This window comes from Denticeps clupeoides, chromosome 9 (genome assembly GCF_900700375.1).
Source record: "Denticeps clupeoides chromosome 9, fDenClu1.1, whole genome shotgun sequence".
Lineage (NCBI taxonomy): Eukaryota > Metazoa > Chordata > Actinopteri > Clupeiformes > Denticipitidae > Denticeps > Denticeps clupeoides.
The window spans coordinates 20,090,970-20,112,630 of NC_041715.1; the positions used below are offsets into that span (position 1 = coordinate 20,090,970).

At 47.5% G+C, this 21,661-nt stretch overlaps 1 protein-coding gene and 1 long non-coding RNA gene across 4 annotated transcripts in view; one reads left to right on the top strand and one right to left on the bottom strand.

The window, feature by feature from the left end:
• zeb2a (zinc finger E-box binding homeobox 2a) overlaps positions 1-21,661 on the top strand; it is a 34,117-nt gene that overhangs the window by 9,956 nt on the left and 2,500 nt on the right. For 2 of the 3 annotated variants that reach the window (XM_028990453.1, XM_028990454.1), the window contains 7 exons: positions 12,918-13,130; positions 15,050-15,118; positions 16,022-16,234; positions 16,418-16,632; positions 17,692-17,800; positions 18,236-20,085; positions 20,694-20,874. In XM_028990453.1, coding sequence (XP_028846286.1) covers positions 12,918-13,130; positions 15,050-15,118; positions 16,022-16,234; positions 16,418-16,632; positions 17,692-17,800; positions 18,236-20,085; positions 20,694-20,874 — 2,850 coding nt within the window. The remainder of the gene's footprint in view (positions 1-12,917; positions 13,131-15,049; positions 15,119-16,021; positions 16,235-16,417; positions 16,633-17,691; positions 17,801-18,235; positions 20,086-20,693; positions 20,875-21,661) is intronic. The other variant, XM_028990455.1, reaches the window with a different exon arrangement.
• On the bottom strand, positions 9,481-12,759 carry LOC114796450 (uncharacterized). The gene is made up of 3 exons (XR_003750733.1): positions 11,985-12,759; positions 10,844-10,990; positions 9,481-10,503 (listed from the first exon to the last, which is right to left on the bottom strand). It is a non-coding gene; the product is annotated as an uncharacterized LOC114796450 (long non-coding RNA).

The following is a 21,661-nucleotide window of genomic DNA, read 5'->3' on the forward strand; positions in this document are numbered from 1 at the left end:
CTTTCTGCCCCTTTGGTGATGCTCCTCGGCTGGAACTGGATACGTGAACGAAAGGTAAGAGAACTTGTCTTCTTTTTGCATCGTTAAAGTCCTGCCGGAGCTCCTTCGGAGCTGGCGGCTGCACACTGGAGGTTGAGATGCGCTTCTGTCTCAAAGTGACACCCTGGGACAAATCGGCTTGTTCTCCTCAAATCCTCCCTGCAGCCGCGCTAAACCCGCCATTTACGATGCGTGCGTGGGTGGACCAGCAGGTCGGCCTTTCTCTAACGTTTCGCATGGCCGTGGCAGTAAACAGCACAGGCGTCTTTCAGCAATGAGACGAACGACGTTACACTGTAGTTTCCGACACAAAAACAACGCGCCGGGGCTGCTGTCTCGGCGCAGGACGTATGCACACCACGGGATGGGAACGAAACGCGAGAAGAGGTCTGTTGAGGAATGTAACAAGTTAAAGTCTCCCGCTGACAAGAGACCAGGGCTCGTCTTCACCCGGCGTGTGTTTACGTGGCCGTGTTCAGGCGTCGACCGCCGTCTTTTACGCCACGCGTAGAGGCGCAGAGGCGGCAGTAGCCTAGTGGGTAAGGCGATCATCTAAGAAGACCACAAAAGCCCACTTACCGTTGTGTCCCTGAGCAGGACCCTTGACCCCGAGAGTCTGCAGGGTCTGTCACTACCGATTGTAAGTGGCATCTCATAAATGCCATAAATGTACATTTATCGGCGAAATCATGAAATCAAGCCCGGCAGTGGGTGACCCCTTCTCTGCACAAATGCCCCGATGGCATGTGGCCCAGTCTGGGTGGGGTCCATGCCAGCCACGCCTTTTGAAAGGCATGAGAGGTGTAGACGTGAACGGTCCGTGATAACAGAACAATTTATTATCTTATTTACCCCCGCAAACTGTTCCCAACCTCCTGACACATCCCTCCCTGCTGCTGGTGCGCTCATTCGCCCGTGCTCCGTCCCAAATAGCCATGTGACACCTTAATAATATCTTCCCAAGTTCCCCAAGGCCGTGATGAAGGGTGGGTAGGGGCAGCAAGGTGGTGAAGTTCATTCCTCCTGCTAAAATCACTTCTGATGCCCACTCTTCACTCAGCAGTGAGCAACTAGGGACACACACACACACACACACACACACACACACACACACACAAAACACCTTTACATGCAGCATCTGCTTTTCATCAACCAGTCGCTTTCCGTCGCCTTCAAACCTTCCTTCCCTAAACCATCTCCAGCACCCCCCCCCCAAGCATCAGGAGGGAACGGGTGAGGGGTCTGCAGCTGTAACAACACCTGAACTCGCACCCCCCCGGCCACCAGAACCACCACCTTTCACCCTCCCCTGCGGAGGTACACTGCGTGGACATGGGGGGTGATGGAGACAGGACCCCAGAACCACATGGCCACGCTGATAAAACAGATATCAAAGTTATAAACCCTCAACTCTGACCTCTCCGGTCAGCGAATGGGCCGTCTTCGGCACACCCCCTCGGGGTCTGAATGCGGAAAAATCAGAGAAGGTCACAAGTGAGGTCAGTCGGGAGTAAGCAAGAGCCAGATGCTTTGATCTTCTCTTCACCTTTACCTTTGGAGACACTTTAAAAGTTTGAAATAAATAAATAAATAAATAATAGCTATATAATAATAATCTACTTTTCAGATTAGGATTAACGTTCTGTCATGTATCTCGGTGTCTTGAACCTTGTCAATGACCAGTAGTTTAAGTTGAGAAAACACGAGCTCCATATTTTCTGGTTCTGTTTATGGTACAGGCTGACATTTATGAGTTTATTTGAATAGCTCATTGAAGACTTTTTAAGGTCCTGTGAATCCGGTAGAAATGGGAATAGTATTCACAACTCTTTCCTCTCGTTTGCGCCAGAGAACACAAACACAGTATATGGTCTTTGGAGAGTATGGAGGGAACAATGGCGTTGCGCTTTATTATTATGGGTTTTTTTTAGATGGACGCACGGGCAGTTCGCGACCTCGGCCGTGGAGTTGGTGTTAGCGCTAGCGTCCCGCGGGAGCTGGTATTACGGCCCACGGCATTGTTAGCTCTCCTCCAGCCAACTGTGCTGGGAACAAAAGCCTGAACGTTTATTACCAGACCCCGCTGAGACCAAGGAAGCCCTGGGCCGCCCCCTTTTCCTAATCGGTGGTCTTGTCCGGTGCGTAAGACCTCTCAGGTGCTGCCTCATCGGTCCAAGCTGGATTTATATTGGGGTCGACTTCTGATGCATGTCTCAGCGCCACTGTCCTGCATAACAACAACAAAATTTAGCCCAGGGGCAGTGGTGGCCTAACGGTTAAGGAAGCGGCCCCGTAATCAGAAGGTTGCCGGTTCGAATCCTGAGCCGCCAAGGTGCCACTGAGGTGCCACTGAGCAAAGCACCGTCCCCACACACTGCTCCCCGGGCGCTTGTCATGGCTGCCCACTGCTCACTCAGGGTGATGGGTTAAATGCAGAGGACAAATTTCACTGTGTGCACCGTGTGTTGTGCTGCTGTGTATCACATGTGACAATCACTTCACTTTATAATCACATACAGTATGTCTCAATGGGCTTTGACCGGCCCTACAGTTGACCCTTCTGTGCACAAGGAAAAACTCTAGGAGGGAGAAAAAAGAAAGGAAGAAACGTTGGGAAGGAGTGATACAGAGAGGGACCCCCTTCCAGGGTAGACTGAGCCTGCAAGTGGTGTCAGTGCAGGGTTTGTGATTGTCCCATAAGAAGAAGAAAAAAAAAGTCCTATAGCTGTAGAGGTGGGGAAGTCCAGAGTGTAGTCCAGCGTCATGATGCTACTTGTCCCGGTACCCTAACTAGGACAGCCTAACTAGGGTGATTCCCCCGTTGTTTCTGAAGTGATGTCCCACAGGACACGAAAAAAAAAAAAAAAACTGCGATGGACTCGCAATCTTTCGTTCTGTTCAAGAAAAATAAACACAACGTGGAGCTTTCCAGTGAAGCGTGATCTTCGCCAGCCCCATCCCATCCCCGCACAGATGTCTGCAAGCCAGCCTTGAAATGAGCCTCACCTGGCTGTCATGGGAGCAGGTCCAGATGCAACAGGGAGGTAAATCAGCTGTGCGGAGGAACAGGAAACCTCCTCACCGGCCGCCGTGCCAGAGGGAGCCCAGGAGGAAGTTGACAGGAACGCGGCGAGCGCGAGCGGCTGCATTCCGCACCTGTGACAGGGCTCTGGGTTGGCTGCTGCGGTTCAGCTCTTGGCAGCCCTCGCTGGCTCGGCCTACATTTATCCCATTGGAAATGAATCAGGAGAATTTCCACTGATGTTTTGGATGAAATGATCTGAGCCAGTGATCGTAGCTCGTTCTCGTTTCCTGTAGTTGAATCATCTTTTAGGAACATGGTTTGGAACATTGGGAGTGTCACATTCATCAGAACGTTTAAAGTGCTGATAACCTGCATGTTGGTGGTCTTGGAGATCAGGAGGCATCCATTGGTGGAAAAGGGTACAGATGGACGCTGCACTACACAAGTCCATTTTCCTTGTGTGATAAATACGTCCCTAGCAGGCAGTCAGTTCCTGTTTCTATCTGTTTATTTCTGTACGTCCTAAAAGTTACAGCAAAGAACTTGGAGTTGGTGACCAGATCAGTAAAAAAAATGGACACGCTGAGTTCGCTGGCCATTTCTCGCATTTCTCGATCCGACTTATCTAACGTGTGTCTACACCCTCAGTGACTCCACTATACCGGGGCCATTGTGCTTTACGCATCAGCCGCCATTCTATCTGCCCACCTTCCTCCTCACTGGCCCCATTGTGCAGCTATGGAGTAACCTCGGCACCGCCCACATTCAGGCGCTTATTGGGGCCATATGGGTTTATGATTGGACTGTCCTCAAAGGCTTTCTGAAATGGGAGGGGTGTCAGTTTGTCAACATTTCTGAGAAGCTGCCGTGGTCATGAGAAGACCTTATTAAACCATCTCGGCCAAACCCTCAAATTTCACTGGAATGCGAACCCTGCTATGTAATTAAAGTTTGGACGCTCCGTTTTTCTTGGGAGGACGGACCCATGCAGTTCTCACGCAGCATTTTTTTATTACTGGAATCAGCACTTTCTGTCAAGGTCCTTGCTTTCAGACCTGGGCTTCATTGCGTAATCGGGACGGGTGACATGTGATTTACACTCGCATGGCCATTGCAAAATTTGCCTAAAACGATCCCCGCTCCAGCAGAACTGTTCTCAGCACGCCGGGTGGGGGGGTGGGGCCGAGTGACGGCTCAGAAGTCATTTATTTGATCCCCCCCCTCCCTACCTCCAGCCTGCCGTTTCACTTGACTGGAAAGTTTAGCCCGAGGGGCTGAACGCTTGTCAGTTCCCCTCACCTCACCGAGCCACCGCCATCGACAGCGGCGAGCGACAAATTACCCACACCGCGCCTGGGGGCAGGTGGCTTTTAGGGGTCGTTTTTCTCAGGTCACATGCAAAGAGACACACATCTGTCACTCCGAAGGTACCACCACAGGACAGAGTTGTGTCACCGACGATGACTAAACTGATTCGAATTGACAGCCGTCCGTACCTTCGGCCCCCTGTTCTTCCCCAGCCAGTAACAGAGAGGACGGAAGGACGTTAGGGTTAGTCTGTCCTCGTGACTCACTTCACTGCTCCTGCCTCAGTGGAAGATGAATAGGAGTGAAAACAACACTGAAATTAAATAATAAATGAAATATTCAAATAAAAGCAAGTGGCATGCTTAATTAATACACTATATTTTATAGTTCTATCAACTGCTAATAAATGTAAATGGCTGTTATAAACTGTTACAGAGACAACTGTGGGAGAGCGGCACAAGAGGAGTGCCAGGGCGATGCAGCCATGTGTCTCAGTTTAATGTCAAAAATGTGTCATCCGCATCTTGATTTTTATGTAGGGATTGTCACTGGCCAGGGTGAATATTGTGTAGGTGTCAAAGGTCAGACTCCATGTTTGTTGTGTTTTCATATGTGCGTAATACTGAATATATTAATCAGAGTTATTAACATGTTCAATAGCCCGAGTGAAAGAATAAACAGTCCCACTCAGTCTTCCAGGAAAGAGTCCATGCCGTGGAGAGTTATTCAGTCTTCTCAAATCATGGCTGTCTGTGAAGCCATGACCAAAGTGTCCAGCATGACGTGAGCCAGTGGTTAATGCAGTGGTGACATCCATGGCTGCTCGGTGGTTCGGCAGCTCGCCCATATCTAACGCAGACATCGCCGGGCCCTCGTTAGGCTTTTCACGCCCACTCGACGGAGCCATTTGGTCGCGGAGATGATAAGAGAAGCGCGGAAAGGGTCAGAGGTCAAGCGGCTGTTGCAGCGGATGCTTCAGGGAACAGTGTTGTTCACCGAGTCATGTTAGATTTCAATTCTGTCCGCTTTTCCTACTCCGTCCGCTGCTATGGAAACCAACGGCCCTGCAGGATTTGCTCCGGTTAGTTGAGTCTGAAACCAGGAGAATTTGTGTTCCCCATTCCACGTCTTTTCTGAGAGGTCAGATGTGTGCTGGGAGTGAGGACAGCTTGGCCGTTTGTTGTCTGGACACTGCTCAGGCTTGTTTGCTGACTGGCCGGGTTTTACTACTGCTTTTTCTTTTTTTGCCCCACAGGAAATGTACCAATAGTTGGACTAACATGATGGCCTTGCAAAACACGAGAACAGCCAAAATTACCCAGGTCCTGACACTAATGAGAGGAACCGCTTGCCCAGCCTTTGCCCAGCAGCGTCTTCGTGAATTAGTAATTACAGGCGGTGGGAGTGGCCAGTGCCGAATATTCATAAAGCCGTGTGTATTATCTGTGTCGTGACTCATCTCTGGTTAATCACATGTCCCCCCAGTCTAGCCCCCTAACACACACTTTAATCTCCGACTCACCCCCCCGTCTCCCTTCCCCTTTGTCTAATTAGGCCCTGAAACATCACGATATTCCCATTCAGATGGTAACTGCACACGGCGTAATAGAGGGAGCTTGACCGGAGCACTGAGGATCCGTTCATAAAGGGTTAAGTGAGAAAAAAGTTATGTTTTTGGAAAATAAGTCATACATTCTTCAAAATGTTATTCAGAATATTTTTAAAATCTAATACTAAACCAGAATAATCACAATGCCAATTTCACTGAATGTGCAAAACGTTTCACTAACCATTTCATTATAGCTGAGGGTGGTCATGTGACGGCGGGGTTATGAACAGTGTAATATGAAATAACAAGTGAGATGCTAGCCTCCACACAACGTGTTGTAGACGGAGGAGGGTGTGTTCTGCGGGGGATTCGGCCCGACTAGAGGGAAATTGTAACACATGCAGCTCATGCCGAGGTTTCAAACAATCCCCTTCAGTCGGCTCCTCTGAGGTCAGGGGTCAACAAACCGCACTGGACAGGCAGGGTATATGCTGCGTGTGGGCGGGGGAGCCGGCGGCTGCGCTCCAGCACCTGGCAGTGCCATATCAAGTCCTAGGTAGAGCAAATAGCATGCAGCCATGGGCCGGATCAAAGATTCATATTTTATGGCAAGTTTTGTTTAGAAAATGTTTTCGTTCTGTGTTTCTAGGCTGATCGCTTTGCAGCTTTTCTTTTTTTTTTTGTAGTGGTAGTAAGAAAAATACCCCAGGTCAATGAATAATTCATTCATTTTGGAAGTAGGCCTTGCATCCCCCTGAGAAGCTTGTGGGCTGTTAAAGCATAAATTGCTTTATCACTGCCAAAATTTCTAAGGGTGTATACATTATTCAGTTAAGCTGGAGTTTAGTCAGATGCCTCTCAGGCATAATGCTACTGCTTCTGATACAGGCCAGTGTGCTACCGGTCTAAAAATCAATCTTAGACAATGTTTATACTTTTCAATTTATTATATAATTGTAATTTCCTGCACGCATGGTTCCCCTTGATATTTTTTCTGTTATTTATCCTTGCCGTACAGAGCGGCACACACGCATACCCTTACACCATCGTTTCGATATCGGTATGCCCAGGTCTTATCAGGGACACCCAGAGTGTTTTTCCTTTCTGCCCCTCAAGAACCGGTAGATTAGCTCCTACAACCCCATCGAGGTGAGGCCAGGGGCTCCGGTTTATCTCTCGTGTAAATACTGTTCCTGAAGACCTGAAGCTGTGATGGCTTTACTTCAGCCATACTGCCACGTTGCAGTGTAATGTTGTGGGTGTGCAAAATGAGAAGCGGCGAAGGAGATGGGTGTAAGAAGACATATATAGGCACTAAATGAGCACACTGTTGACTCAGCCACGTCCCCTCGTCCCCTAATGACTTTGAGGAAGCACTAAGGAAGTCCCGTTCAAATCAAGTGACACAGAGCGGGTCAGATGCTTCGGTTCCCTCTTGGTGATTACCATAGCAACAGTGGTTATTTGGTACACAGGGTGGAGTCTGCGCAAATCAGCTCGCTCCCAATCATCTCGATCAAGGCTTTCAAAAAAGTTGCTGAATCAAAGTAAAGAAGCAGCTTGCGGATTAATGAAAGATGCATTAATAGGAATGTTTTAGGGGGGTTTTGTCGGGGGGTTGAGGTGGAACAGTAAGAAATGTCTTTTTTGCCAAACGCAACTCAAGGTGCTAACCCCTGATTAGCCCGTTCAGAAGAGAGGTGCCAGTCACCGTGAAAGGCGGAACTGACTGTCACACCTCGCTTGTTGGCGCTGATAAGCGCTTTCGAAACGTTGTCGGCTGCAGTGTACACTGTTCAAGTGCCGATGAGCTCAAATGCAACGCGATAAGCGATTGAACAGAGATTAAGTCTTGGACGCTGCATTAAAAGGCCACCGTTACGGGCGTGGCAGTCTGGTCACCTAGTGCACCATGGTCTCTTTTATTTTTCTTGGCAGCGCTCGCCGCACTGAAACTTCTGAAAACATGCGTCTCGCTGCCTCTCGGGTTTTATGAAAACAGATATGATTGGCTGCGGTCGCTGCTTGGCCTCCCCGGCATTCAGACGATGGGTCAGATGTCTGATGACTTTCAGTGTGACCTAGAGAGGCTAAAAAAAGTATTCCTTGGCCATTTTCCATGTTTTATTGTGTCACAAGATGATTCGATAGGGATTTCTCAGAGTGATCAACACACCTCATCATGTCATGGGATGAAAAAAAAAATCGGAAATAAGAATAACATCACATAAACAAACAAGTAATTCATTCAGAATGGGAGATTATGGCCTAAATATTCACACACTATTTGTGCCTGGGACATACATCCAGAAATAGTACATGACTAAGTATTAGAATGGCCCCCTTTCTCCCGCCGATGACCCCTGAAACAATGCCTTTTGTGGGAATAAAGAGGTGCTCTGCTCTATTACGTGGTGGATAGTGAAAAAGTACAGCATTCTCAGGGGTTTCTTCATAAATCTGCTCCTGGAGATTGGCATGTGCATGACATTGTTTTAGAAATGACTGATTGTCCTTTTTTTAAGTGTTAATTGGTGTACAAATCAAGGGAAGAAGCCATTGTTCCCTTCTTGGAGAGTTAACCAAGTGCCTTTCCCATTCTTTAAAAAGCATTCTGCAGCCTCAGAGCGCTGCGGCCTGAGAGGGCGGTGATGTGGCCACTCCATTTTGGATGATAATAAGATCCACGCTGGGCTCTTGTAGGTCTCCTCGAGTGGAAAGAAGGGTGTCACAGGAAGAGGCAAGAACAATAGACCCTGAAAACATTTACAACGGCCAGTAATTGGCTCGTCTGGCTTCAGCGTACGTAAGCAGCAGATGCTGCAGGTAGAAAAGATTCATTTGAAGCACGTGAAACATGCAGGTTGATGCTGCAATTGTACATCCAGGTACGTGCTGCCTGGGTCGCTTTGGGGCACAAAAGACACAAAGTGACTTTACAACCACAGGTTTCCCTTTCACTTGGGACAAATAATGAAAGGACTGTGAATGGGGCCTTGATGGACTGCAGGTCATACCCTCCCCAGTAGGAAGAGGTCAGCGTGCACAATGGAGAAGTTCTCTTTTACGATTTACCTGTGTGGGTCGCTATTCGGACGTCATGCGAGAGTCGTGGCCGGAGGTGGTGGTAGGCCAATCTGAGCAGATGTGTTTTACTACCTCATTTACATCTGAATGAAGTGCTCTGATTGAAGGTCCTCATCCAGGGGGGTTCTATTTCTCATCCGTGGGCCGTCCCTCCTTTTCTGTAGGCCCACATGCACACACGCACCCTCGGAGTGACCTCTTTCTAAACCTCCCACCTACACTGCCAGCTGGCGACTGGTGAGTTTTTTTTTTTTTCATCTAACCCCTGTTTGAGCACCTCGGTCGCCTCAGCAAACACTTGCACACTCACACACAGGAAACACACACAGGCTGCCAAGAAAGCGCCGGTTCTTTGGGGGCTGTTTGAGTCACAAGTTTATTGTTATTTTTTTTAAGTACATGAATCATTTATAATGCAATAATAAGAATAACAACTGAAACACTGGAAGATGTTGCTGGGGATGGTGCTCGTGCAATTTCACATCAATAATGCTCGTTATCGGCCCTCCAAACGGTTTAATTAAAGCGTAAGTGAAATATTTTAGAGGTGGAAAGTCATTAAGATGAAGCTTTCAATCAACCTACATAAAAAAGCCCGGGCGACGAGCTGAATGCAGTTGTAACCAGCGTGGCGTCTAATGAATCTACGCCACGTCAGATGGAGCCGTGGCTGCTATCGTCTCATGAATGCCCCCGATCAGCCCCGGCTCTGGCTGTCTGAATGGCCGTTTCCTGCAGGCAGGTGTGTGTGTGTCCGTCTGCGCCGCGTAATCGATGATGGTGCGCTGCTAATGAAATGCTGGGTCTCCGCAGACGAGCAGCAGATGCGGTGACAGTTGTTGCTTTGCGCCCCTGCGTGTTTTTTATGTCCCTGTTTAGCCGAGCAGGAGGTGGGGGGGGGGCACTAAATACCCCCTAACACACACACACACACACCTCAGAGGGGCTGGCGAATGTGACGGGGTTGACAGCCTACGATGGCACAGGACGCCACACTAGTCGCTACGCACACATTACACACATTAACCCTGTCACCACTGAAATCTGTAAATGTGTGTGTGTGTATTCTATATAACGCCAGGTCATTTAGAATGAATATGGATATAATTAGAGCCGCAAACCGTCCCGGTTTCCTTGTTTCAATTGTGACAGCAGGACCACGTTAAACGTTTAAAGATGGCTTCTTCCATGTTCCTGAACGCCACATGCGGCCATTTGCTGAGGGTAACACCACATTGGCTGGCCATTAATATTTGGTTGGAGGCCGGAGTGGATATAGCAGCCACTCCCCAAGTAAATTTTTAATGAGCAACCTGTCTCTGGGCTGCAAAAGCCCATTTAAAACCCTCTTTAGAGCCAGCTGGGTCTTCCCAAAATCACCTTTGGCTACGCCACTCTAGCGAGAAAGGGAACGTGAGCAGGGCGCAGCGTGACTTTGGTTTAGTGCTAGATAGTGTTGGCTGTCTGGAATCAATAGTTCATCTGGAGGCCGGAGCTGTGCCAGCGTCAGACAGGAAAAGAGAGAAGAAAATGCAAATTAGACTTTAGGTTTTAATTATAACCACATGAATGAAACGAGTCGTTATGTAACAGTGCTAGAGACCCTTTTTCAGTGAAAAGGACCCTGATGTTTGTTTGCTTTTGTAGATGGTTTAACAGCCAGAGACTGACAGGTCAGTATCACACTGTGGGCTTTGAGGCGCAAAGCATCTGCTGTGAGATTTGCATATTAATTGACCAGCATTACCGCCAAGAGAAAGAAAGGGGGAGGGGCGGGGCAATTGATTTGGTCCCCGAATGTCATGTGACTGTAAAATGGTGCTTGTTTTGATCACCTGTAAGCGACGTGTGAATGAGATCCAGCCTGGTCGAGCCTAAACTGCAAATCACTTCAGAGAGTCTCTCTCTCTCTCTCTCTCTCCCTCTCCACAATGTACACACCCAGCTAGGAGCAGAGGGCTTACTTGCGACATTGGGGGACCCTGAAAAAGAGAGAAGGGGGGGGGGGGGGGCATTAGCTGGGCACAGATGGCGGGGTCCACAGGCGGGAGTGAAGGGTGGGGGTAAAGGTGGCCGTCTGGCTGATATGAGGGAACCTCTGAGGTCTTCCTCTCTCCACCCCAGCCTGTTGCTGCTCATCTCCTTGTACACAAATTGTTGTGTATTTGAATCAAGACCGGGCAACAGGTGCATAGGCACCCAGACACACACACACACACACATAAACACTTTCATATGCACACACACACACACACACACACACTCATGGATATAAACTCTCCCTCTCTCACTCAGCATGTCTGCTCCACTGAACACTGGCCCTTCACAAAGGCGCCATCTCTCTTCATGGCCTTTTGTTCCTGACCCTCTCCCATTGCCCGGACGTCCCAGCCAATCACATGGCCCGCTGTCTCCAGTGCGAGCTAATCAGTCAGTCGTGTCACATATTCGAACGGACCCTGGAGTCGCAAAATATTATCTGTGTGAATAATTAGCATGTGGTGAAGAAAATAAGAGTAACGAGGTAGAAAGAAGAGTGCAGAACTGCTGCCGCGCTGTGGAGGACAAGTTCCCAGCTGTAGCCACTAGGCAGCGACCTCCTTTCAACCGCAGCCTTACCTAGTCCCCCATCCCCCTCCCCGCCTGCTACTGTTGCTCAGGTGATGCGTTCCATTCAGGAGAGCGAGCGAGCGAGCGAGAGAGAGCGAGAGGTTTTTTTCCCATCTACCTCTGCAGTCCTGGTCTCATTCCTGCCGTAGACGGGAGCGCAGGAGCTGCCAGACCACCTGAACGGAACCTGCATCGCCCCACTGGCACACAAAGATGGAATACGGTGCAGACCACGGAGGGATGTGGGCAGACGTGGGGGACAGCAGGACAGGGACAGACCCCCGGTGGCCGGATTACCTGATACTGCCAGAAAAGGGGACAGGCAGCGAAGTGGGAGACGTTTGCGAGGCGGCGCGTGTGATATACCTGAGTGGGGTCAGCGAGATCCTGCACCTTTCTGGAGTCCTCCTTCTTGTTTTTGGGGGCTGTTCTTTATGACCTCCTTAGTGACTGCAGATGGCTGCGGAGACAAATGGGCGTGGCTGCCTGGAGATTCCACATGCAGGAGGACTTGTCTCTTTGTTCGTGGCCTTTTCAGGTCAGGCTGACCCTTGTGAAGGTTGCTGCTTGGGTTATGAGGTAAGGACAGTTTAAAAACCGCATCTGCTACGCTGGCAGGGCCATGTGACCTCTGAGAGACCGAGGGTCTTTGTGCGTTGGGGAGGAAATAGAGTTGCATCGTGTCCAAGGTGGACGGGGACCACACAGAGAGTTCTCACGTCCACAGACCCTCCCACCGAATAATCCCTGCGGTCACACCTCTTAGGACCGGGGCTTTTTGTCCCACGCCCCTGGCCCCACCGTGCCCTCCTTAGGTATTCAGTGACCGTCAGCACATTGCAGCCCCCACAATGGTCCCCCTTTTTAATTTACACCTGTTGTGCAGTTGTCGGCGGGGGGAGCACATGCGCGGCCCCGATCAGACAAAGATCATATTAAGACCGGTTATGCACAGTTTAATCTTCGTGTCCTCGGGGGGACGCAGGCAAGAAAGCGGCAGGTCCTGCTGTTGGGAAACGTCTCCGCTGTGCTGATGGAGAAGCAGCCGGGCGCCAAGTGGCGAGGCCCACTGTCCGATTTAGTGGCAGGACGTTGCCATTCGCCTCCAAAATGGCCGCTTCCCACCCACTCCTCCAGCTGGCAGCTGCCTCCGGAGATTAGAGGTCTGATGTCCCCGAGAAATATGGCTTCATCAGGCACCCAGCGCACAGAATCAATCAGAAAAGCCCTGGTTCCCACGGCGTCGCTGGCTCGCCGCGTCCACTAACCGTGGACGCGTCCGTTGTTTTTCTTGGACAGTGCTGAACTACGAGAATGTGGTGGACGCCGGATCGGAGTCGGACGAGGAGGACGTGCTTCTGCCATCGGAAGGCGAGGGCAGCCCTGCCGGCGTTCCCAGCCTAGAATCCTCGCCCCGCGTGGGCCACGCCCTGCTCTCCCGTCGTGGCAGCGAGGACATCGAGGGCAGACGCGACCCATCAAATCACGTCTGGCATCACGTCAACGGTACTGGTGAGTGTCCGGCCAAACCTTGGGAGCCATCTTGAATGTCCACGTCAGTGTCGGGTCAGATCGGTGCGCCTCCAACCCCAATGAAAAAATATATAATACATTTTTATTCACATTTTGTGTTACATTTTCTCTCTGTCCTTCCCTTAAAACCTCTTTTGTTCCAAGAGTGAGCAGCTTTAGTGACAAGATAACCGCAGAGGCTCAAAAGACAAATACTTTTAATTAGGATCGGAGAGACTTTACTGAGATGCTCATTAATATCTTTAAATGAATTTTTTTTTTGCATTACGGCACCAATTTACATGCATAATATACGCACGGTTCCCTTTGAGTTTTTGAAAGTGCGCGAAAAAGTCTGAGTTTTTTTGGTTTTGGGTTCTTGCTGTAGTCAGTGTGAACATCAGTGTCCCATTAGCACAATAAGGTTATCAGGGTGAGTCCTCCGCACTAAATCACTCTCATCATGTAATGGTTCCTGACCATAATGGTCCATCCATATGGGAGTCGGGTGTAAATCTGATCAGCCGGTGACAATTCCCCACTGACCACTTCTGTTGATGGATGTCTGTTTATGGACGAATCTGCTCTTACATGTGAGGAATTGATGCTGTGCCCCCACCCAGAACGTTCAACCCCCTCCACACTTACCACATCCTTTCCAAATTACGGCTCTAGAGAATCTGTAGAAAATATGACAAAAAACTCACACAATTTGTGGCAACATAATGAAATGACGGTTTGTCTTTTTTTTCATTTATCTAAAAAAATTCTATTTTTCTCCATTTGCACTGAAATTTAGTACATTTGGTCCACAAAATAAAATTGTAAGGGGGGTGATGGGTTTTCAAATGCTTTGACATCATGATAAAAAGAGATGATGTGAAAACGGTGATGCCATGGGGTCTCTCTATGAATATTACTTGCCCAAACAAGCATGTGACTTTCTAGCAAGAAGAAGCCCAAAAAAATGGTGGACACAATGCTCAAACTTTTCTCCCATGCTCGTGATGTAAAACTTCAGATATTAGTTTGAATGGTCCATATAGTTTTACTTTATCATGTAAAAAAAGAAAAAAAGAACTCTCTTTAGTGCAGAATATGTGGTCCCTGGTGGCCATTTGTGACTACTGCCGAAAACACTTCCGCGGCACAGAGCGTACGTGCAGAGCTCTGGTTTGATAGATCAGGGAGTAAGGAAGTTAAAAGTGTTTTTTTGTATAATTCGAGAAAGCAAATACATGGTGAAATACATAGGCTGAAATCATCAAAGTGACATCGTTTTTTCTTGTGGTGACAGGGGTATCACCCCCATCCCTCTGCATTTAAAAGGGAAACTTATGATCCTTATGACTAAGGTCACATGAGTAGATCCTGTAGGCGGTCGAACAATAGCCACAGTATATTAGCAGCCTCCTATACGGCCTGGAAATACCTTGATTGTCAGGATAGACCGTGGAGGTTGTGTTTGAATAGACTCTCTCTCTGTGTTGTCATCCTTACCTTTTTAAATTTTATCATAGACATAATAAAAATTCATAGAAATAAAACATTAAATTTTTTTAATACATAAATGCTTTGCAAAGATGTATGATGAGTATGATGAGGTTAACAAAATTCTCATTTCCATTCACGAATAAAACTTTCTAAAATAACTAATTGCAATAATGTGAGAACATTGTGGTAGAAGCCTAGTGGGTAAGATATCAAAGTCACAGGTTCAAACCCTGTCCCTGTCACTACTGATTGTAAGTCACTCTGATAAATGCTTTAAATGTAAACGTGACTGCGAAAATGGTACATTGTGTGGGAATGGGGTAATGGTAACAGAATTTTGGACTGAATGTAAGAAATAAAGATCTGTCATGAAATAAGTGAAACTTGAACTCATCTTCTCTGATTTGTTTCTAATGGTTGTACAGTTGAGAGGAAAGAGGAATACCACCCACTGAGTCCCGATCCTTCCCTCCATGGTCTCAGCAATGGTACAGGTGAGTAGGAGCTTGGAACCTGGGATGACTTCGACTTGATTGACTGTCTTACAACACACCACAGGAGACGTGTGGATATGACACACCGTCACGGCAATATTGCATTTAGCCAAATGGACTAATAAGAGACACGCTGACACAGACACATAGAGAGGCATGTGAGATATTACTCCCATGTGTGTGCCAGCAGACGGTGGAACGCAAACACTGGCGAGTTGAGCGAGAGTCCATGCCAAATTTCATTTCACTCCAAAATCGAGTTTGGTACCAAAATTGGATTTGTTCAGTTTGTGTACTTTTGAATTGGTTTACAATAAGAAAACCGTGGGCGTCACTGCTCTAGTGAACTCGTTGTTACACGAGATTGGGCTGTACTCCTCAAGCCTATGTTAAGGCCCTTGAATGAAAGTCATTAATATGCTGATTAGCTCTGCTGTCATTGGCTGATTTACAGACGAGGAATCATATCCGCCGAGAAACTGCTTGTTAGGTTCTTTTTAAATATGACATCTTATTGGCTTGACATGTATTTGCAGAACATGTCTGAATGTCATTATCAAATTTGTGCTTTTCAGTATGTGACACAGTGAAATTAGCAACCGAAACAAATCTAATTACTGCATAACTCAATTAGCAATTAGACTGGAAGCGTTTTTAGCAAGAGGATACTTAAACAGGGCTTGATCATCAAATTGACTCCTGTCCGTCTTCATAGTAGCTATTACACTCCAACATAAATGCACACTTCCATCCTTAAGTGGCACCCTAATGGTCATCTCCATCACATCTACAAGAGCCTGTTTCCTGCTGTCAGACTGTCGCGCCAGGTCTTTAAAAGGAGGGGCTGGTGGGAAGGAGTTTCCATTTAATCACTTTCCATTCCTACCCTTCCCCTTCTCATAGTCAAAGGCGTGGATGGCCCCATGGAGCTGGACAGCTTCTTCGGCAAAAGGAAGCTAGAGGACAGCGAGGGCCACGCCGTCAACATCGCGGAGTACCTGCGTCGCGGTGACACGGCCGTCATTTACCCAGAGGCCCCAGAGGAGGTCACCCGTTTGGGCACGCCCGAAACCAATGGCCAGGATGAGGTCGACAATGAGAATGAGAACGGCGAAGGTATATGCACCACGTATATTTACAGTGGCAGCTGATTACAGCATAACATCAGCGCCATGTCCTGGTTGTGGCATGTACATTTTTTTACAGTATTCATATATATTTTAGTTGGGATACCACAAAGAACCTGCAATATGACCTCTGACCTCCACTTTCTCTCTACTCCCTCTCTGTGCTGTAAAGAAATGGCATCCAGGACTCCTGACGCTTTCGCCCAACTGTTGACCTGCCCCTACTGCGACCGCGGATACAAGCGCCTGACGTCGCTGAAGGAACACATCAAGTACCGGCACGAGAAGAACGAGGAGTCCTTCCCGTGTCCCCTGTGCAGCGAGACGTTTGCCTACCGCACACAGCTGGAGCGGCACATGGTCGTGCACAAGCCGGCCAGAGATCAGGTACAGGAGGGAGAGGGCCCGTTTCTGTTAAATGTGGCTTCGCTACAATCAACAGGATGTAGGAACGTTCACCACCAGCATCTTTTAGCACCGGCGTTCGAAAAATCAAACCCCTTATGCTGAAGGCACAGCTGCACTTTGTTGTCCTCCCCTGAGCTTCCGCCTACAGTGAAGCATGTGTGGGATGTGCTAGCACATCGAGTTCCTGAGGCCAGCTGACTTTCTACATCAGCCGTGAACAGAACGGAACCGACACAAAAAGAATGCAAATAAGGCCACCGGCAGGGAAATGAATTTCATTTGGCACTCACAGGGACCATCTTAAGCTCGGTGCAAACGGGGGACCTGTCCTGTAAAAAAGTGCAGATCTGCTTCTGTCACTGTCTTTTTATGAAGTCCTTTTTTTCATGATTTGATTAGAGGATGATTTCAACCCTTCAAACAACACAGCATCGCAGAACAGAACAGCTAAAAGCAGCCAATGAATAACTTGCTTTCACCTGTTGGCCCAAAACACACCCACACACACTCACACACACACACACACATTCTTAAATATCTCCAGATGGTCTTTCTTCCTGTGATCTAGAGTATCCTAATCCCCAAATGAGTTTAAGTGCTTGTTTATTTGCTCTAAAGAGGTCTTTCCCCAAAGGTTCTATTAGATGGGTGCTTGCACAAACATTTTCACATTTTTCTTACCTTTATCTTCCGTAATATCTTATGTAATAAGTGTACACTGAACACCACCCAAGACAGATTTATATTATTTGTATTAAATTACAACTCTGACATTGGAAAATTGTATTCATTATTTTCTTGACACACAAGTTTAAAGGCGGATCATGTTCTTTCTCCAACTCATTGAATGCATTTTGTATGAATTTCTACAAAAAGATTAACAACAGAAATCATAAAACAATATTTTAATAAAATATAAGATAATATATAACTAAATGAAACTGCTCATTACTGGGACTCATGAACCAAACGTTTTAAAGTGATGGGCAAAGGCCTGCAGAGCACTCATGGTAACATCCCTGACTCTTCTCTCCACAGCCTCAGCTGCTGAATGAAGGTGCTGGCAACCGCAAGTTCAAATGCACAGTGTGTGGCAAGGCCTTCAAGTACAAACACCATCTGAAGGAGCACCTGCGGATTCACAGTGGTGGGTAGTCATGTTGACTAGCATCCATCAATCAATAAGCCAAACTATTATATTCTGTCGCTTTCACAGAAACACATGCATTCAGTGACCACCCTGTCCATTAACTGATATGAAATAGTCATTTTTCTACATTTTTCTGTTTAGCCAGATATCCTGGTCTTAATCTCCCTGTCAAACAGACAAGATTAACCTTTTTCAGAATTATTTTGCTGGGAAATATGCAAAATGGTTGGTGGGTAAAGACGATTTGCAGGCAGATGGAGGGACTAGATCCAAGGGTGCAGACAGCTTGCAGGGTTATGGAAAAGTGGCTTCAGTACTGACCGATGCGTCTAACTAATTAAAATGTATGCAATTAATTCACAAACAAAATGATTAATTTTACAGTAATTTAAAAAATGTTTTGTAATTGTTTTTTTTGTTTGTTTGTTTTAGGAGAGAAGCCATACGAATGTTCCAACTGCAAAAAGCGTTTCTCACACTCAGGCTCTTACAGCTCCCACATCAGCAGCAAGAAGTGTATTGGTCTCATTGCCATCAACGGTCGCGTTCGTAATGGCGTCAGCACCAAGTCTGGCTCCTCTCCAAACTCCACTGCATCATCGCCTGGCAGTCCAGCCTTGGCCCAGCTTCGACACAAACTGGAGAACGGGCGAACTGCGGGCATCTCGGACCCAGCCAGCAGCACAGACATCAAGGCGGAGCCCCTAGACTTCAATGAATACCGACTCATGATGGCTTCCCAACAAGACTTTGCGGGGGCAGGTGCCTTTGTCAATGGCAGCGGCCGTGGGCTGGATTCTTCTCTACTGGGATACCCAAGCAACTTGAGCGAGGTGCAGAAGGTCCTCCAAATTGTTGACAACACGGTGTGTTGGCAAAAGTTTGATGGTAACCCGGAGGAGCTTTCCAAACTGAGGGCCTACATGAAGGACTTGGGATCCCAAATGGACGAGCAGAACCTGGGACTGACCTCATCTCAGGTTGGATTCACTAGTGTTGGCAACAAAAGCCCTACCAAGAGCATTATAGAATACACTCTAGAAAAGGTAAAAGAGGCCAGACATTGTCTCCAGAATCTAACAGAGGAAAGTAAAAAACAGATCACAGACATCAAGAAGGAAAAGGTCAACCACATCATAGATGCCCAATATGTACCATTTGCTTGCCAATACTGCAAAGAGACCTTCTCTGGCCCAATACCTCTGCACCAGCATGAGCGTTACTTGTGCAAGATGAACGAAGAGATCAAGGCTGTACTCAATCCTAGTGAGGTTCTGCCACCAAGTCGCAGGGGACTTTCTACAGAACAGCCAGCAGGTACAATGTCATCTGCTATGTCTGACAGAAATGCTACCAGTCCCCACAACCCCTTCAAGGACCACGTGTCTGTGCTGAAGGCCTACTCTGCTCTGAATACAGAACCCAACTCAGAGGAGCTGCTAAAAATCTCTATAGCTGTGGGCCTGCCACAGGAATTTGTAAAGGAATGGTTTGCGCAATGGAAAGCTCAGTCGCTCAACAGTGTCTCCAGGAAAAGGTCACGAAGTGGTTCAGAAAACAGCCACAGCTTGGCTCGAGAATCAGCACTTCCAAAGTCACCAGTCTCCCTCCAAATTGGCGAAGAACCCCACGGTGACGGCGGACACAGGCTTTCAAAGTTGAACCAGTACACAGGCATGAGGCAGATGGTCGAAAAACCACTAGATCCCTTGGACCATTTGAGAAGTAACACACCTTCTCCTTTAAACCTCACTTCCACCTCTTCAAAAAACTCTCACAGTAGTTCCTACACTCCAAATAGTCTTGCCTCAGAAGATGCTCTTGGTGAACCATTGGACTTATCTTTGCCAAAGCATATGAGGGACCTAAAGGCAGAGAGGAAGCCCAAGACAAACGGCTTTGCCGCAGATCGAAACACGGAGCATCCAAAACGGGAACAGGGATCAGAGCCTCTGGACTTGGCCCACATTAAAAAGGAATACGGTGGGTCCAACGGCAGTGCCATGGCCAATGAGAGCCAACTGGACAAAAGCTCCAGTCCCATATTTGCGATTAACCCCTTTGGTGGCGGCCCCATGTACACATCACTTCCTCCACACGGGGCGTTTCCACCACCGACGTTCATGTCTCCAGCCCAGGCCAGCATCCCGGGGTTGAGGCATTACCCAGGGTTGGACCCAATGACCTTCCTGCCACACATGGCTTACACTTATGCAGCAGGGGCAGCCACTTTTTCTGAGATTCAGCAACATAGAAAATATCAGCGGAAGCAGGGATTCCAGGTAAGACCACATGGCTCTTTTTTACGACCTTTCTTCTCTTTAACAAATTGAAGCATTTCTATTTGATGAGATTTACTAATAAGTGGCTTTCTTATGATCAATATGAGTATTTAGTACCAAAAGTTCTAATGGCAAAGTGTGTGTAGAAAGGACATTTAAGTGATCTCTAATTTCACTATCACTATCATTCAAGATTTTTATAATGTGTTGAGCAGCTCTTAAACCAATTTTAATCCTCTCATTAATGTTCAATAATTGACCATTCAAAGCCTCTTTGAGCATTTTTATTCAGGCGGTGTCTTTGGCAGAGGCCTGTATAATATTATACATTTTGCTAATTGCAAAAATGCAATTGTCACAAATGCACAAACTCACCCACTTATTTAATTTGCTGAAGTGATTCAGGACCACTTTGTAAAATCAACAGGCCTGTATTATAAAAAAAAAAGTCCATATGTTGCCCATTTGAGACGGCTCCTGACGATAAGGGTCTTACACAGGTTGTGGAGATAAGCTCTGTCCAGACTTGGGATCAAATGGAGACCAGAAGGTGTCTATAGTCCTAGGTGGCAGGTGTGGATTACTAAAATCACTGCTTTTTCGCTCAGGGGGAGATAGTGGATGGTGCTGGAGACTATCTGTCAGGCTTGGAGGACCTGACAGACAGCGACTCACTGCTCTCGCGGAAGAAGATTAAGAAGACAGAAAGTGGTATGTACGCGTGTGACTTGTGCGACAAAACATTCCAGAAGACCAGTTCCCTCCTAAGACACAAATATGAGCACACAGGTATATATATAAAGTTCAGACACTTCTTTCCCCCCATTTCCTCCCCATTTCTTATTGTATTCTTTCATCCATCTGCTCTTTTTTTTTTTCTTCTGCCCCTTTTCTGCCTAGTTTTCTTCTACCTTATACTTTATGAGTTTGTGTTCCCTTTAACATGTTTCTTTCTTTTTGACAGGTACATATGTAATAACAACTCGAAATATAAACTCGAAATGCACATTACCTAAAAAGAGCAGAATATTCATTACAGAAAGTGTGGAACTTCTGTATTCATCAGAATTTATTCTGTACTTATTCCACGAGTGAGACTGGTGCGTCTCTGTCTGGGGAGGGGGGGGCCGGGGGTCTCCCCGCTTTCACGGACTTGCATCATCCCGCATTCACATTCCTGTGCTGCTACGAGCGAGAATGCAAGCGAGGAATCGGCTGTCTTTTCTATTTCTGTACTTATGAGGGGGTGAGGATGGGGGGAGCGGTCGTTTCAGGCATGGCAGCGATGGAAGGTGTCGCAGGCATTCCCCAGCTATTTCTGGTGCCAGTACAGTAGACGCATTTGTTTCACATGGCATGTATGGGTGCATCTGTGACAAGAGCCTTATGCGGGTTTAATATTTATATCTGTGCCAGGTGACACATTGCTGAGACTGTGTTTTCTTAGCTGGGGGACAGAAACCTTCGGTGCTTGGGACAGCCAGTTCGCTTGATACCGACCAGGGAATGAAGCATTTTGCCGGCGTGCTTTCGATATATGCAGATACAGGCATATTTGAGTTCTTCTAGAAATGTG